The sequence below is a fragment of the Acinonyx jubatus genome, unplaced genomic scaffold (genome assembly GCF_027475565.1).
Source record: "Acinonyx jubatus isolate Ajub_Pintada_27869175 unplaced genomic scaffold, VMU_Ajub_asm_v1.0 scaffold_20, whole genome shotgun sequence".
Taxonomy (NCBI): Eukaryota; Metazoa; Chordata; class Mammalia; order Carnivora; family Felidae; genus Acinonyx; species Acinonyx jubatus.
Window position 1 is genome coordinate 621,443 of NW_026463939.1, and position 19,189 is coordinate 640,631.

Consider the following 19,189-nt stretch of genomic DNA (forward strand, 5'->3'; position numbering starts at 1 on the left):
TATGAGGTGATATCTCATTATAGTTATGATTTGCATTTCCCTGATGATCAGTGATGTTGAACATCTTTTCATGTACCTGTTAGCCATCTGTATGTCTTCTTTGAAGAAATGTCTGTTCATTAATTCTGACCACTTTTAATCAGAATATTTTTTGGTGTTGATTTATATAAATTATTTATATATTTTTGATATTAAACTCTTATTGGATACATAATTTGTAAAATATCTTCTCCCATTAGGTTGTCTTTTACTTTTGTTGATTGTTTCATATGCTGTGCATAAGCTTTTTATTTTGGTGTAGTCCCAATAGTTTTTTTTTTTTTTTTTGCTTTTGTTTGCCTTGCCTCAGGAGACATATCTAAAAAAATGTTGCTATGGCCAGTGTCAAGAGAAATTACTGCCTGTGCTTGCTTATAGGACTTTTAATGGTTTCAGGTCTCACATACAGGGTCAGGGCCAGACAGCTTCACAGGCAAATTCTACCAAACATGTAAAGAAGAGTTAATACCTATTTTTCTCCAATTATTCCCAAAAATAGAAGAGGAAGGAAAACTCCCAAATTCATTCTATGAGGCCAACATTACTGATTCCAAAACCAGATAGAGATACAATAGCAAAAAAAGAGAGCTAAAGGCCAATATCTCTAATGAACACAGATGCAAAACTCCTCAACAAAGTACTAGCAAACAAAATCCAACAATATGTTAAAAAAATCACTCATCATGATGTGGCAGGATTTATTCCTGGGTCGCAAGAATGGTTCAATATTCAGAAATCAATTGACATGATACGTCACATCAGTAAGAGAAAGGATAAAAACCATATGATCATTTCAGTAGATGCAGAGAAAGCATTTGACAAAGTACAACATCCATTCATGATAAAAACCCTCAACAAAGTAGGTGTAGAGGGAACAGACCTCAACATCATAAAGGTCACATATTACAAACCCATAGCTGACATCAATGGTAAAAAACTGACAGCTTTCCCCTAAGGTCAGGAACAAGACATGGATGTCTACTCTCACCACTTTTGTTCAACATAGTACTGGGAGTCCTTGCCACAGCAAGCAGACAACAAAAAGAAATAAAAGGCATCCATGGCACAAAAACAGACACTCAGATCAATGGAACAGAATAGAGAACCCAGAAATGGACCCACAAATGTATGGCCAACTAATCTTTGACAAGGCAGGAAAGAATATCCAATGGAATAGACAGTCTCTTCCGCAAGTGGTGCTGGGAAACTGGACAGCGATATGCAGAAGAATGAACCTGGACCACTTTCTTACACCACACACAAAAATAAACTCAAGATGGATGAAAGACCTAAATGTAAGACAGGAATCCATCAAAATCTTAGAGGAGAAAGCAGGCAAAAACCTCTTTGACCTTGGCCGCAGCAACTTCTTACTCAACACGTCTCCAGAGGCAAGGGAAACAAAAGCAAAAATGAACCACTGGGACCTCTTCAAGATAAAAAGCTTCTGCACAGCGAAGGAAACCATCAGCAAAACTAAAAGGGAACTGACAGAATAGGAAAAGATATTTGCAAATGACATATCAGATAAAGGGTTAGTATCCAAAATCTATAAAGAACTTATCAAACTCAACACCCTAAAACAAATACTCCAGTGAAGAAATGGGCAAAAGACATGAATAGACACTTCTCCAAAGAAGACATCCAGATGGCCAACCGACACATGAAAAAATGCTCAACATCAGGGAAATACAAATCAAAACCACAATGAGATACCACCTTACTCCTGTCAAAATGGCGAACATTAGCAACTCAGGCAACAACAGATGTTGGCAAGGATGCAGAGAAAGAGGATCTCTTTTGCATTGCTGGTGGGAATGCAAGCTGGTGCAGCCACTCTGGAAAATAGTATGGAGGTTCCTCAAAAAATTAAAAATAGAACTACCATATGACCCAGCAATTGCACTACTAGGTATTTATCCAAGGGATACAGGTGTGCTGTTTTGAAGGGACACATGCACCCCCATGTTTATAGCAGCACTATCGACAATAGCCAAAGTATGGAAAGAGCCCAAATGTCCATTGATGGATGAATGGATAAAGAAGATGTGGTATATGTATGTGTGTGTGTGTGTGTGTATGTGTGTGTGTATCTATACACACACACATACGCACACACACAGGAATATTACTCGGCAATCAAAAAGAATGAAATCTTGCCATTTGCAACTATGTGGATGGAACTAGAGGGTATTATGACAAGCAAAATTAGTCAGACAAAGACAAATATCATATGACTTCACTCATATGAGGACTTTAAGAGACAAAACAGATGAACATAAGGGAAGGGAAACAAAAATAAAAACAGGGAGGGGGACAAAACATAAGAGACTCATAAATAGGGAGAACAAATAGAGGGTTACTGGAGGGGTTGTGGGGGGGATGGGATAAATGGGTAAGGGACATTAAGGAATCTATTCTTGAAATCATTGTTGCACTATATGCTAACTTGGCTGTAAATTAAAAAAATAAAATAAAAAAAAATATAAAAGGCATCCAAATCCGTAAGGAAGAAGTAAAACTTCCACTATTTGCAGATGACATGACACTACATATAGAAAATCCTTCAGACTCCACCAAAAACTACTAGACCTGAGAAATCAATTCAGTAAGGTCACAGGATACAAAATCAATGTACAGAAATACATTGCAGTTGTATGCACTAATGATGAAGCAACAGAGAAATTAAGAAAAAAATCCCATTACAACTGTACCAAAAATAATAAAATACCTGGGAATAAACTTAACCAAAGAGGTGAAAGACCTGTACGCTGAAAACTATAAACTGCTGATGAAAGAAACTGAAGATGGTGTCTGGGTGGCTCAGTTGGTTAAGCGTCTAACTTTGGCTCAGGTCATGATCTTGTGGTTCGTGAATTCAAGCCTCTCATCAGGCTCTGTGCTGACAGCTCAAGAGCCTGGAGCCTGCTTCAGATTCTGTGTCTCCCTCTCTCACTGCCCCTCCCCTGTTCATGCTTTTTCTCTCAAAACTAAATAAACATTAAAAAAAAATTGAAGACAACACAAAGAAACGGAAAGAAATCCCATGCTCATGGATTGTAAGAAGAAATATTGTTAAAATGTCTATGCTACCCAAAGCAATCTAGAAATTTAACATAATCCCTATCGAAATACCAGCAGCATTTTTCACTAGAACAACAAACTAGAACTAGAACTAGAACAAACAATCTTAAAATTTGTATGGAACAACAAAAGACCCTGAAGAGCCAAAGTAACCTTGAAAAAGAAAAAAAAAAGCTGGAGGTAACATAATTCCAGGCTTCAAATTATATTACAAAGCTGTAGTAATCAAAATAGCATGGTACTGGCATAAAAATAGACACATAGCTCAATGGAAAAGAATGGAAAACACAGAGATAAACCCACAGTTATATGGTCAATTAGTCTTTGACAAAGCAGGAAAAAATATCCAATGAGAAAAAGACAGTCTCTTCAACAAATGGTGTTGAAAAAATCAGACACCTATATACAAAAGAAAGAAACTGGACCACTTTCTTTCACTCAAAATGGATTAAGGACCTAAATGTGAAACTAGCCCTGAGGTTTCTTAAAGTTCAATCTCTCCTCCTCTGAGCATAGATGGTCCTTCCCTGTCAGGTTGCTCTTCCACCCACCCTCTTTGCAGTTTGAGTCACTGGTCCCAGGTTTGAAAGTGTCTTCTGCTCTTGCTCACTTAGGAAGTCATTATCTCTCCATAATTTGGTTCTTTTAGATCTCTGTGTATCCACAGCTCTTGGATGGTTTTAAAGGAAAGTATAATTGTTTTGGTTTATGTAGGGCTTTCTTGTTGCTTGGCAGGAGTTAAAGTCTCTCTCACACTTCTAAACCATAACTAGAGAGAGGGCTCACCTGTTCATTGGCCCTAAATGTTTTGCCAATTTCTGCTGTTCTCTGACCCTTCACTTAGGAGTACATGTACAATTTCCCAAATGTAAAGGTGTTGTCATTATTGATTTGGAGTTTTATTGCACTGCAATCTTTAAAAAAAGTTTTTCTTAACGTTTATTTATTGTTGAGAGAGAGAAACAGAGCATGAGCACGGATGGAAAGAGAGAGAGGGAGATACAGAATCCAAAGCAGGCTCCAGGCTCTGAGCTGTCAGCACAGAACCCAATGTGGGACTCGAACTCACAAACAGCAAGATCATGACCTGAGCCAAAGTCAGACACTTAACCCACTGAGCTACCCAGGCGCCCCTGCACTGCAATCTTTAGATACTAATTCTTGGTATTTATTGCCACCTTATGATTAATTAGATACTAATTTGGTATTTATTTCCACCTTATGATTAATGGTCAATTCTGTTCAATTTCAATAAATGCATATGTACACTTAAGAAGAGTGTATGCTCTCTAATATTCTCAAGTTGTATACATTCTTGAAGTAAATGTATATCCTTTAATTGTAAAATTTTACCAGAATTTTATCAAATTTTGGTTAATTCTGGAAAATGTTGCATGTGTGCTTTGGGAAGGATGTGTATTTTAAAATTACTGGCTTCAGTACTCTACGCATGCCCATTAGTGAAAGAGAGAAATCAGGTGTTCAGACATATCCTAAGTAATATGGGGTCTGTTTATCTATTTGCTTTTCCCATTATGATTATGTTTACTCCTTCTAATTCCCTCAGTTTGTGCACCAAACATTTCAGGCTATGTTGTTAGGTGTTTACAGACTGTTGCATATTCCTGGTTGTTACCAGTATTATTACTCAATGATCTGCCTTAGCCTTGATAATGCATTCTGCCTTTTACTATATTTAATTTTTTATGATGATTGCTACACCAGTTATCTTTGGCTGGAATTTTGCTGGGCTACCATTTAAAAACTTTGTTTTCATCCAGTTATTATATATGTTGTGCTTTTTATTCCTGTGCCTTTGTTTTGTTTGTTCCCTCCTTTTCTGGCTTCCATTTGATTTCATCTTCTTTATTGGAATCCCCTGCTCCTGCTCCCCCCACCCCCATCAAGCAAACCATTCTATTTCTATATCTTTCTGATTGCCTTTAACTTCTGCAGATAGTTTTTGAGCCAAACTGTGATGAAAGAAAGTCATAAATAAGCTGATGAGTCACTTTGAACATTTCCTGTATCTACAGAGGGATGGAAGAATGGTGGTCATTGAAATCTTAGGAATACAACAAAAAATTAGTATGATTAGTAATGTTCTTCAAGTCACATACTTCGACCACAGCAGGTAAATAAAAACTGCATTGATCTATATTAACTACGATATGTTTATATGCATAGGTGTGGAGATAAGTTCATTTTCTCCTATGTCATACAGATGATCGAATTTTATTTTCTTTATTCAAAAGTAAAAAGCAATATAAAGATGCAAATAGCAAGGTTATCCCTAAATTTCATTTTGTGCTTATTAAATTGTATACTTGTAAATATGTATTGATACTAAAGAGTAGTAGTATTCACATGGCTTTTTCAGAAAATAAGCAATTTTGTAAATGGGAAGGCAGATGACTTATGATTAAAATGAAAGGAAAAGGAAACACAACAGAAGAAAGAAGGTGAAACATTAGGTCAAAATACCTTCTCAAAACACACCTTTGAAAGGGGACAGGCGTTTCTGTTCCCTGTGCTGCTGTTTACCCCTGTTTCTTATCAATCAATACCCTTTAAGTGTGCAAAAGATACACAATCACAAAGGAAAAAATCCTCTGTGTAGACGACTTCACCCAAAGAATCAAATGTAGGTAGTTTTTTTTAAAAGCCCTACTTCAATATCAATGGAATAATAAAAGGCACTGATTAATAAAGATCTTACTTTTTAAGATCTTTGTACTTTTTAATATCAAATGTACTTTTATATGATTGAGCCATGAATCTCTATAGCAGCTCACTGCAATATACCCACAAATTGTCTGCCATTAATTTTAAAATTGCCTCAAAAATAACCTACAATAAAATATCCCAAGACACTTCTCCCCTAAATTGATCTACAGATTTAAAGCAATCTTAATCAAAACTCCTAGTATGATTTTTATAAATTAACAGATTCTAAATTTTTTATAGATATGCAAAGACACTAGAATAACTAAACAATTTTGAAAAAGAAGAACAAAGTGGGAGGCCTTATGCCAGCTGATTTCAGGATTCGCTCTAAAGGTTCAGTAATCAAAACCATGTTACTGGAGGAAAGAGAGACAGATCAGGGGAACAAAACAGAGTCTAGGAACAGATTCACACTTGTACTGACAATTCACTTTCAACAATGTTGCCTGGGTGAGTCAATGAAAAGACGGTGGTCTTTTCAACAAATGGTGCTGGAACCATTGGATAGATAAGACATGCAAAGACAAACAAATTTGAAGCTTACCTCACACCATATACAGAAATTTAACTCAAAATGGATCTTAGGCATAAAACTGAAGTCATCAGGAGACAGAGGTTGGAAGTGGCCCAGCAATCACACTTCTAGCTATTTACCCAAGAAAACATAAGCCCACACAGATCTTGCATGCAGATGTTCGTGGTAACTTCATACATAATATTCTAAACTGGAAGCAACCTAAATGTCTATGAATCTATGAATGAGTAAACAAATTGCAGTGTATTCCATACAATAGAATACCACTCAGGAAAAAAAAAAGCACCTAAGAAATTTATTAACCTGGGCTTGAAGACTAGTCAAAGTTCACTGGGGATACCTGTGGACAGAATGGATACCTGTGGACAGAGTGGGCTCTACAGCTGGCAGGTCTGAGAGGCCTGTTTCTGGAACACAAAGCCCTAGTTCATTCATCATTTGTGACTATGGAGAAAAGGAGCCAGAAGTCAGAGGAAAGGAGCTGAGCCAGTAACCTTATGGACCCCAAACCTGGAGTGGACTGCGAAGATCTCTCCATTTTATGCGATTAAACTCTATGAAAAATGGCTGAGATTAATCTCGCAGCTTCCTTTCAGAAAGAAAACAACAAATGCTCACTTGAATTATTTCTGCTTTAATTACTAGTTTAATTCCATGTTTTCCTTTGCCTCCATCACTGGTATAATTCCCCAGATCTAGAATTTCATGTGCTCAGTTGAAATATTTTCCAGGTACCAAGTAACACTTTGCCTGTCTCTTCCATACAGTCAAGGACAGGGAGGCATTATCTGCAGGAGAGGGTCTCCCAGGTTTCCTTCTGCAGGGAAAACCATCACACAGGCCCTGTCCCCTGAGGGGAGGGTCTCACACAGGTTTTGGCCCCTGCAGGGCAGGTACTCACACAGGCTTCCTGCTGCAGGTATTGTAGGACCTTCTTGGCTGGAATGAGGAAGTCAGTGAGGCAGCGCAGCCCATCCCCACCGTGGAGCCTCTCAGCCACACTGAACAGCTGCCAGAGCACCGTGGCTGCCGTGGCCTCAAAAGGTGGGTAGAGGGAAGACAGTGTGTTCTGGATATAGGTGTCAAGGGATTCCAGATCCTGAAATGCAAGAGAGCATCGGGTAATTTAAGACATCAATGAAGACAGGTGCAGAGGAGAGTTTCACTGGCTGGTTATGTAAGGGTCCCCTTTACAGGCTCTGTCTTATGTCTGGGTATGTGGCTTGTCTTTGTGGGAAGGTGCAGGCAAACCCTCAGCATAGTGGGGAGTTCCTCTTGGAGCAGTCTGCTGGTCCTTCACATTGTCACACTGAGGAAGTGCCCATGGCTGCATTAGGTACACCTGACCCCTGAGCCTATGAGGGGAACCCTAACTAACACTTTAAGTGAGGTTGTTGCTGCTGTCATCGGAGGCACAATCAAGTTCCACCCCATTAAATTCTGAAATGTGCACCTGAAATGCTACATTTTAGGGTTATCTGTGGAGCGTCTGGAATTTCTCAGGGGGCCTTCCTTTTCCCTGGTACTCCTGGGTCTGAAGGGAAGGGGGGAGGCCCCTGTGACAAGGACAGAGCTGGTTCACATGTAATTTAATACTCAGAAAAGTTTACCTATAGTAAATACATTTTAACTGTACTGATAATGTTTAAAAGATTAAAAAAAAAACCATTATGGCATCCTTTATCAAAATCACAGAATTACACCCACTCAGTCATTCTGAAAACAGTATCATTGGTACCTGATTTCTTCTTCATATTTTGATAGAACAAGCTTTTATGTAAAGACAGAATACTTGTAGTTTAAAAGATGTTTAAAGTTATTTTTAGATGTAGCATTTCCTGAGGAAATACCACAAGGTTCATTTGTTTGGAAAAGAAATGCAAGGCTACAAATAACAGTTAAAAGTCAAAGAGGTTAAAATTGTGAAATCGATTTTAAAGGGACAACAGTTACATCTGACACTCCTCTGAACAGTTCATGCTACAGGAAACTGAAAATAAAATAGTGAATCCTCTGAGCCTAGAGTGGATAAGGACTCAGGCCATCTGTCCTGACTGAAAGGCCAAGTCTCACAGCGAGCAGGGAGGTGTGCGCTGCAGTGAGTTCAGCTTCTAGAAACTCCCACCACCATGTCGGTGTGGTGAGGCATTGATTAGATATCCTCTGGAGCTCCTACACTCACAGAGGCCTCCTCGTGTCTGTTTGTTCCCCTTCCTCCATATACCTGGCTCTTCCCACCAGACAGGGTCACTCACTCAGTAGGAATTATCTAAATACTAATTTCATCCAGAAAATACCAAGATGGTCAGTCTGATGTCTAAAAACTCAAATCATACCTGAGCTACCAGTGAATATCTAGCCCATAAGAAAAATGGAGGTGGTCTTGAGCCAGGGGCAGGACTCATGCTCTAGACGTCACGTACCTCACAGAGATCTGAAGCAAATGCTTAATTGTGATACAAGAAACTGGTAAAGGTGGAAGGGGCATGTCTTTAATGATCTATTTTGGAGGAAGTAAAATGCAAACTTTGGACCCTCCCAAGGAGAGATGTCCTCCTGCTGCCCAGATACCCAAGTCCAGGCCCACTTCTCCTCCAGACTCGCAGATGCATCCTCATTCTTGTGTCCAGCTGTGGTTAGTAGCCTCCCAGCAGGTCTCCTGGCCTCCACCCCACCTACTCATCCCTTGAGAACTGCCCAAAGTGAGGAGGAGGGGGGCGATACTTGCTGAGATCTCTGGGATCTCACAGCATCCCCGGCCCCTTCTCTGCCTTTTGATTCCTGTCATGACTGAGTCAAGCCCCAATACTTGGTCTAGAGGGCACTTCTTCCACCAGCTTCCACTCCCTGGGTGCCATCCCACCCAAATCCTGATCCAGGCAAGAGGTGCCCAAGAGAAGCTGTTTACCTGCCCAGAGGCCATCTCCCAGGTCGAGTAAGTTAAGGAAGTCTTGGGCAAGCCAGAGGGAACACATTCTCTAGCCTCTTCTTGGCTACTGTGTCCCGAATAACTGCCCATACAGCAGCTTCCTGGCTGTCATCTGCCTCTCTGGGTGCTTGATGACCAGGAACAACCAAAGCATGATGGTGCACACAGGGCCACTGTCTCATGAGCTCCCCAATCACTTTGCAGATGGTGCCTGATCTTGCTCTTGGGAAGAGAGGCTCTGATGAATAAGCAGACTATACGACCAGGGATAGACACAGCCTGAAGGGCCATCCCAGGCACAACACCGTGGCATGTGCACAGTACAAGCCAACCATTCCCACTTGCATACAATTCTCACAATTTAGTATTTTCAAGACCCACAAATTATAAGAGGGGGAGGCAGACATATATGACCTTGAGAGCAGAGGCAGAAATTATCACAACAGATGCAAATTACCTTAATATATTCAATTCAGCTTAAGAGAACATGTAACAATATAATATATCTTAGAAAGATTTCCATAAGAAATGTTTAAAGGGGACATTGTCTTTGGTATGTTAAAGGGTGAAGTTCAAACATCTGGAATATTTACTCTGCATAGTATTTTCTTCCATTATGTTTAGTGGAATGATATGTGTGTTACAGTTGAGTGTGTGTGTGAAGGAAAACGTGTGTGCAGAGATGGGTGTGTGTGTGAGGGAAAGTATGTGTGAGAGAGAAAGTTATGTGTGAGGGAAAGTGTGTCTGTGTGGGGGAAAGTGTGTGTGAGAGATAGTGTGTGAAGAGTGTGTGTGTGTGAGGGAAAGTGTTTATGAGAGGGAAAGTGTGTGTCAGGTAAAATGTGTGTGTGGGAAAGTATTTCTGTGTGTGGGAAAGTGTCTGTGAGTCAAAGTGCGTGAGGAAAAGTATGTGTGAGGAAGAGTGTATGTGAGAACGAAAGTGTGTGTGAGGCAGTAATGTGTGTGTGAGAGGGAAAGTGTATGTGAGGAGAAGTGTGTGTGAGAAAAAGTATGCGTGAGGGAAGTTGTGTGTGTGGGAAAGTGTATTTGTCAGGGAAAGTGTGTGTGAGAGAAAATTGTGTGTGAAGGAAAGTGCGTGTGAGAGGGAAAGTGTGTATGTGAGAGGGAAAGTGTGTGTGAGGGAAAGTGTAAGTGAGACAGAAAGTATGTGTGAGGAAAAGTCTGTGTGTGGGAAAGTGTATGTGTCAGGGAAAGTGTGTGTGAGAGAAAATTGTGTGTGAGAGAAAGTGTGTATGTGAGAAGGAAAGTGTGTGAGGGAAAGTTTATGTGAGAGAAAAAGTGTGCGTGAGAGAGGGAAAGTGTGTGAGAGGGGAAAGGTGTATGTGAGAGAGAACGTATGTGTGAAGGGAAGTGTGTGTGTGGGAAAGTGTATGTGTTGGGGAAAGTGTGTGTGAGAGAAAATTGTGTGTGAGGGAAAGTGTGTATGCGAGAGGGAAAGCACATGAGAGCAAATGTATGTGAGAAAGTGTGTATGAAAGGGAAAGCGTGTGAGGGAAAGTGTGTGTTGAGGGAAAGTGAATGTGAGAGGGAAATTGTGTATGTGAGGAAAAGTGTGTGAATGCCAGTGTGTGAAGGCATCTGAAGGTGCGTGTGGGGGTAGAGCCATAGTGAGCCAAGAGAAATATTGGGGGCAAATCCTTAGAACAGTTCCTCTGCCTCTGGGTGCCCAGGAAGAGAAGGGAGTAGCCTCAGGGTCAGGGAGAATGTCTATGCAGGCACCTGTCATCAGTTCGGCCTGTGCCCGCTCTCTCTGCAAGGTGTGACTCACCCATTCACCCACTCTGGCACGCCATCAGGATGTGCAGAAATAGGAGGGAAGAGAGCAGACAAAGGCAGATGTCATCACTTGGTTGATGGTTGATTTCTTCTCCTCATGTAGCTCAGGATTCCCGTTTCAGCCGAAGGCTAACTTCAAAACTAGGACCTTTGCCTGTGTACTTGATCCTAAACCTACCTGTGGCTTAGGATGTGATTTTCTGCAGATGTACGTTAGTGGATTGGTGACACAATACTAGTATAAAGCACTTAATTACCATTTTGCTGAACTATGAATCAGTGTGTTGTTATTTGCATTTTAACAAGAAATGTTCACGTCTGGAGAAATATTTTAGGGCTTTACTCTTCAGTGAAGGACTTTAGGTAAAACTTCATTGAAAGGAGGGTGAATTTTAAAATCTATACCCTTGTCTCTCACAATGCCTGCACATTCCATGACTAGGCATGTTCCTCCCGGCACCTAGTGCACAGGCCAGTGACCTGGCCTCAGCATACGGCCCCTCCCTGCAACTCTCCAGGCCTGACACGCGCTGAAGATGAGAAGACTGAAGCTGGGCATCCACAGGCCCATCTGTGCCCACCCTGTGCAGGGGGGGTGGGGCAGTCTCAGGGACACCGGCAAGACACCTGGCCGCTTGGTTCTGAAACACGAACCAGCTGGAAATGGCATGTTTCATCCGCCAGGGGGCAGGTAATGTGCTAAATGTCAAAGCCAAGGTATGTCTTCTCATTTCAAGGACTGTGCTGAGCTAAACAAGACCAGCTGATGAATAAGGCAAGGAAACAGCAGGGGCACCCCATCCAGGGCCTGGCAGGCCGGAGGGACTGGGCTGAGGCTGGCCTGACAAAGGCTGCCCATCAGTGCTCACATTTTCACTCAAATGTAACACCCCCAAAGATGACTGAAGGCACAGAGTTGTGGGGCAGTTGTTGGCAGGGTGGGTGGGCCTGGACATCAGGATCCTTTTACCTGCCCAGAGGGTCTGCAGGGGCTTACTGTGGGGACCACTCCTGTCTCTTAGGAAAGGGCACCCCAAGATGAGAGACTGCTAGGTAGCTAGGTTTCCGAGCAGCAGTGCATAAACTGTGCTCCCAGACCTCCACCCCACCCCTCCTGCACAGTCATAAGCTGGTGGCTGACCCCCCTCGTGTCCCAACAGGGATAGAAAGTACAAGAACATCAAAGACTTCAGCACAGCCACATCGGAGACACCTTCCTTGCAGCTACTCCCAATGACCAAAGGAACCTGCTGCCCAAATCTACATTTGGACCCCTGTATGCGGGGGACAGTAGGGCGTGTATAGGAGGACAGGATTGCAGGACACCTGGGATGAGGTCTCAGGTGGGGTTAGGAGAGGACTAAGCAGCTGCAGTAAGGCAATACCAGCCTCTCCACCGCCATTAGCCAGGCTGGGGGCTTCTCTGGGACTCCGTTATGCCGTCTCATTCTGAAAATTGCCAGGGCACGGATGTTGGTGCAAAGAGAACAAAGGCTGGGGGCATCATCCACGAGGCAAGGCTGGGTGTGTGGCTGGCGTGGGGGTAGTGCACACAAAAGCCCCTCATCTGGTGTGGGAGCTCATCTTATCCTGCAGCCCCATGACCAGCTCCTAGTGATACCCCAGATGCTGTAGCCCGGGGTAGGGGCATAGAGAGTGGGGTACAGAGGGTGCCACTCACCCAGGCACTTCTACCCAGAAGGTCAGGGCAGCCTTTAAATTTGCCACTATGGCCTCTGCCTCTAGTCGGATTTTGTAAACAAAAGTCAGGATGTACAAGTAGCAGCAGGCACCCACTATGGGACACCAGAGCTGTTCCTACAGCCCGCCTTCAAACAGGGGCCTAGGACAGGAGGGGCACCCGTGTCAGTCCTAGCCCTGCCCCACTTTCCATCAATAGCCACTTTCTCGGCCCTGTGGAGGCTGGGTGTGAAACCCACACTCCCCAGGAGGCTTGCTCTCAGTAGCCGACCTGGTTACAGTCTCTCAGACGCCCTTCCTGAAGGGCGCCGATGCTCATCTCTGTTTTCCTGTGTGTACAGACCCAGGAACCACTTTTGAGTCAAAGAAAACATGTCTAGAAAGCCTAGCCCCCTGTGCTGGCCTGATGTGCCAGCCTGCCTCCATCTGGTCTGTCTACACCTCCACGTGGGTCAGCATCTCAGGCTGACTCTCCACCCGGCCCCACTGCTGACTCCAGCCACCACCTGTGGGCCCTCCCTGGGCCCAGGCAGCTATGTCTGACACCTGAGGGCTAGGCCTTCTCTCCCTGACCAGCACACTCCCCAGGCTCTGACCCCTGGGCCACGGCAGTTCACTTCACAGCTTCCTCAGACATTCCTCCACCTTCCCAACTGAGGCGAGTCTTTCTCAAGCTCAGAGCTGCCTACTTAGCACTTAGCTGCCTTCTAGTTGTGCATCTCCAAAACCGGGGTCTGCTTCTGGGCTGCGCACCATGTGACCCTTTCCTCGCACATTCGTGGTGTTGGATTACATCGTGACATGTCTAGAGGATCTTTAGAAGGGAGAGGCAGGGAAATATTTGGCCCAATGTTCACCACAAATATGTCTGGGCTCTAAAATCCCGCTTCGTTTATGGAGGAAAGATCCCTCTGAGGAACACTGGGCCTCCATAATGCTGGACGGGGAAATGCCCGTCCGCATTTCAGTAAGGTACTGAACTGACAAAAAACAGAGCAATCTTTCTGTGGTGAGCTGTTTTTCACAGAATCCCTGCCTCCCTGGGGAGGATGGCATGTCCCTGTCCATCGGCATCAGGCGCGGCCACATGACAAAGAAACGTGGCAGCAGTGGCCGATGCGCGTTCTGACAGAGACTTTGTGAGGCAGCACGTGCTCTGATACACTACCTTTCCCTCTGCCACAAGATGGGTAACACCCCAGAGAAGCTGTTCCATGAGCCTGGACCCCAGAGTAAAACTGACGTGATGACCATGATGGGCACGTAGCATGAACCGGTCATCATGGTGCTGATGACTGAGATGTGGGGGGCATTGGTTATGTGGCATAACCTGCATATCGTGACTGACACTCCCTAGGACCTGGAACACAGACCCAGGGGACACCCCAACTCAGGGCCTTTACCTCCCCACGGCAGCCACAGCACACACCTTGGCATGGGTTACCACTTCTACCTAGGAGCCCTCTTGGATTGGTGTCCTGTAATGCACCTGGAGGGACTGAGCTGCCTGCAGACACGTCAGTGCGTCCTGAGAGGCTTCCCAGGGAGACCACGCCCCACAGGGTAGAATGAGGAGCAGGACCTCGGGACTCTGTCTCCACCCTGTTGGCATGGTGCCTCCAGCAGGGGAGGTGCATGTGGCATATCTCAATCTCAGCTGTATCTCCAGGAGTATTCCAAAAGCATCTCAAATCTGAGCATCATTATCCACAACCTCTGCTTTGTCTAGGTGTCAATATTTTCTAGTTTTCAGGGAGAAAAGAAAACCAAACCAAAAAAAGGAGAATGCCAAACAAAATCACTATTTCAGGGTTCAAGCTTCAGGGCTGCACCTTATGCAACTGGCCCAGGAGGTGAATCCAGAAAAGAGTAATTCCAAACACAACCCTGAAATGTCTTTTCTGAATTTACACACACCTTACCAAACAAACATGAAACACATAGTTGCCTGACTTCAGCAATTCTGAAGCTGGTGTTCACATTACAGTGGATTGTGGGTGCTGGGGATTGTTGACAATGGAAATCCGTCTACAGGGCTAAACAGCCGGATGGCGGCAGTCTCTGCCGGCCGGCATGTTGGGACGGCTCCCCTTTGTAATTCTATGCTCGGAACTATGCTCAGACGGCTGCCAGGCTGGCTGCAGTGCCCCTCCCTTTCTTTCCTCCCCTCAGATGCCCAGTCACCTGCAGCAAGAACCTTCCAGGTGGCTTCTGCTCCACCAACTTCTTTTTAAAACTGATTCTACGTTCTTCCTTCTCATCCCAGCTTCCCAGACTAACGCAGTGTAAGAACTTGCTGACATGGAATTGGCAGGTATCATCAGTAAAAGCCTGTTCTGAAAGAGGAAGCCTGGCAGATCCTCCCTCCCACCCCTGCCCACTGTGCCACCAACTGGGGCAGCTGTGCGTGCCTCTAGGTCCCTGCCTGTGTCAGATATGGGCCAGACCTGTGCTCCCTGCTTGCTTTCTACTTTGGGCCATGGTTTCCTCCTCAACTGTTAGCTGGGAGGAGCTCTCAGGTGGCTGAGGACCGAGGGCAGGGACCTCAGGAGAGGGCCTGGCCCATGACACCTGTGTGTTCAACAGAGCCTGCCAGGGGCTCTCTTCCTGAGGATGAGCCACAGGCAGCTGCGTCCTCCCCTGTTGACACATGCCCTTCAGCCCTCCAGCTGGAATGTGCGCAGCTCAGAAGCTAGAGTCCTGTTTTCAACATGATCCCTTTTCTGTTCCAGGAGGATCTCAGTCTCCATTTTAATCATGTTGCGAGGCACCTGCTTTCCTATCTAGGGCTTGACATTAAACAGTCACAAATAGAACCAATCCTATGTGAGAAAACAAATATATAAACATGACTTCTCAAATGTTTCTACAACCAATCCTCCCCAGATAGGACACTGAGTCAGCAGCAGGACAATGGAGGTGTCATGGCCCCCCAGCTGCTGGGCTATTGCCCCCTCGGGCCCTCTTCCACGAGTTGCCTCTGAACCAGGGCACAGGAGTGCTGAGCACCTTGGCTCCCAGGCACCTAGCAGGGCTTTGACACACCTGCTTGCTGTGTGGCTGCCAAACCTCCCCAGTGTAAAGCCAGAACTGGTAAACGAGACGGCACTTCACAGTTTACACCATGTTTGCACATGTGACTCCCATGATGGGCAGAGCCACCCAGTCCTGCAAGTCTATGTTAATTATGCACTTTTGTCACTAGGCATTCCATCCTACCTATGGGCGCCTGATGTCAGAATCTGCCTAGAACCGAGGAGGTTTTATCTTCCAGGGAATCTCACTCAACCAGATACACTCAGAATCTTCCACTGGGTGTTCTTTGGAAAAGCTGCCTCTTCATCCTCTAACCACCAGCTGGAGCATCCAGGATTTCACCTGGAGGTGTGGGGACATCCTGGCGCCACCCTAGCTCCTCTGTCCCTGCTGGTCTCTATGCAACACTCAGGGGTCAGCAAACCATGACCCCAGTGGTCGGAAAAAAAACCAAAAGAAGAATACTAATTCAGACATGTGGAAACTATATGACATTCACATGTCAGTGCCCATATTGGAAGTTTTATTGGAACACAGACACCCTCATTCCATGCATTGCCTATGGCTGCTTCTGTGCTACAAAGGCAGAGCTGAGAATGGTCCTTCAAAGCCTCTAGGCTTACTGTCTGGCCCTTCGTAGAAAGTTTGCTGACCCCACCCTTAAGGAAGGAAGTCCTGCAAGGCAGCCAAGGGGCATGAGTGGGTGGATGAAGGGGCAGCCCCCACCCTCCTTCTCTGTCTGCTGCCCCATGAGTTGCATGGACTCTGGCTCCAGAACAGCTACATTTCTCGATGAAGATGCTGGATGAGTGAGGGCTTGGTTGACACCTCCATTTCTGATTCAACACCCAAGTTCCAACTAATTGTCAGTAATTTCGTTCACGAACAGCTTTATTCCATGTGTGCTTTGAGAGCAGCAGTCAATGTGATTGACTGTGATTGAGGGTGGTACCCAGCGGCTCTGTCTCTAGGGGTGTTATTAATTTCTTCTCAACATCGAATGCATTAAAAAAGCAGTCATTTAAGGTCCTCATTATCCTTCTTTGCATTTAGTAGCCTAATATACAACGAGGACACTCCCAAACTAGGGAGCTGTGAAAGTCTTGGAATGCACCTTTCGTGCCAGCATCTATTAGGTGACTACGAGTGCACACGGGAAGCTCAAGCACTGTCCCTGCCACGGGTCACATGTTCACTTGGTCATTACCAGGACAGAGGCAACCACAAACACAAGGTCCCAGAGCAAGGCCTGCCCTGGCTTGTGAAGCCCATCACGCCAGCAGCAACCAGGGAGTGACCCTGCTCTGCTGCTCACCTGCTAGTCCTGCAGTAATTGCACAAACAGACACGGTCCTGCCTTCAGCATAGAGAGGAAGCAAACCTACCAGAGAAGCAGAAAGAAGGGTGGAGGGAGACAGGGCTGGCAGGATGAGAAACAGACCCCCGGAAGGGATGGAGGTGCCCCTGTGGACGTGCCGGTAAAGAGGAGCTGTCGCTGGCCAGGTGGTGAGCTGCATCCTGGGGCCCAAGGCAAGAGCAGGTTCAGGGGACACCACCTGTAAACATCACCCGGGGTTCTACACTGACTGTGGCATAGCACAAAGTCCCCAAGACTTCAGCATATCTGGTTTCTTCGTTTGTAAAACAGGAAGAATACCATGAATCTACTTCAATCATTCCACAAAGGTAAGAACATATTTCATCTTAAAAGAACATTGAAGCTTTTTACTTTTTAATACAGAATGCAAACTGACAACGAAGTGTTGGTTCTTGAGACATTTTGACTGAATTTAGCTCTTTGAAGGTGCCTGATAGAAAGTGTGCAAGAGCGACAATTACCTCAATCAATGCAGATTGGCTCCCTCATGCTGAAATGTGACTTCAGCTGCAAGAAAGAGTTTTGTTCACTCTAACTGTGGCAAGACCAGAAAAGATTATGCCAACCTGAAAATGTCCCTCAGTCCTAATTACTATACCAAACCTGACTTTCCCACATTGAGTCCTGCATCGAGCCCTTGATCCACAGCAGAGCTCGAGGGAGCTACGCACAACGCACATGCAGACAGGCCCGAACCCCTCTTTGCAGTTCTTTAGGGGAGTGACTGATCATGACCATTCTTTCCCACCTAACTTACCCAGAAAACCCTTTGGCAGGAAACCAAAGTGCACTTGAAATGTGTCAGCCCGACCAGATGTGTGGCTCTTCATGTATAAAGAGAAAAACAGATTTCTTCCCTCCAAGTTTTGTGTTGTCCTTTTGTTTTCACATTACTGTTAAGCTGCGTGAAAGAAACCACCTGCAAAACCACAGTAAGTTCCCTTTTGTCTGAGTCCAGCTGCTTTGCCAGCATCTGCCTGGCATCTGTCTTTAGGTAGCACACCTGGCCTCCCCACACCTTTCCACGCACATTTCCAACAGAGAAACAAGTACTCTTGAGGGAGGATTGAAGCTAATTTGTCTGAGTCGTACATGTGATAGCAGACTCCACCTCTATCACGAATTACGTGTGTTTCTTATACTTTCCGATTATATTCCAATACAAGTAAAGGATGAGCAGGCACAAACATGGTAGGTGGGAGTGTGACATTGTGTATTTGCACCAGTAGTTTAAAAATGCTACCCTAACATCTCCCCCAAAGCATCCTGTGAGCAGGGGCCCAGCCACAGCTGTGATGAAAGTTGGGCATCAGCCTGATTTGGGCTCTTCAAAACGGGAGCACAGGCATCCTAGAAAAGTCTCTCTCAGATGGTCAGTGTTTCTCAGCTTGATTATGACTTGAAGGTAGCTGGCACCCGGCTACTCAAAATCATTTCACTTTAACCATGAATGAGAAGGCTCTAATGTGGTGTTCATGGAAAACCACAGATATATTTTTAAGTTACAAATGATGCCTGTACTTTCCCTGAAGGACTTTGTGACGTAGACAATCTTTAGTCTGAGTGGGACAGGTGCTGACTGCTGACACCGGGCTGAGGTTGTTCGGGAATTGGTGCTGGGTCTGGGCTGAAGCACCTTTGCCTGTCCCAGAAGGAGAGTGGAACGAAGGCTTCAAGTTTGAAAGTTCTGGCTAGGAAGGTTTCATAGGGACATATGATGAGGCCATACTGATGTGCAGGAAGGTAAGGTAACTGGGAGTTTGGTTAAGTACAATTTAAGGATTTTTAGGGGAAAATGTGAATTCTGTATACATGATAAGAACAACAAAGAAGTCATTCTAATGAGAAACCTGTGATGGATGCACTTGGAGTACTAAATCACACTTCTCACTGTCTCCCTGACTCAGGAAGTCACCACTGAGCTGGCCCACAAAGCTCAGTGGCCCCAGGCAAAGTCATGTCT

At 44.8% G+C, this 19,189-nt stretch overlaps 1 protein-coding gene and 1 long non-coding RNA gene across 5 annotated transcripts in view; both read right to left on the minus strand.

Annotated features, from left to right (window-relative positions):
- The window catches only part of PLEKHG4B (pleckstrin homology and RhoGEF domain containing G4B), an 81,579-nt gene that overhangs the window by 52,212 nt on the left and 10,178 nt on the right, over window positions 1–19,189 (minus strand). For all 4 annotated transcript variants that reach the window (XM_027073236.2, XM_027073249.2, XM_053213915.1 and 1 more), the window contains one exon: window positions 7,287–7,484. In XM_027073236.2, the coding sequence (XP_026929037.2) occupies window positions 7,287–7,484 (198 nt within the window). The remainder of the gene's footprint in view (window positions 1–7,286; window positions 7,485–19,189) is intronic.
- LOC128313734 (uncharacterized) lies at window positions 3,510–5,766 on the minus strand. The gene is made up of 2 exons (XR_008294788.1): window positions 4,342–5,766; window positions 3,510–4,301 (listed from the first exon to the last, which is right to left on the minus strand). It is a non-coding gene; the product is annotated as an uncharacterized LOC128313734 (long non-coding RNA).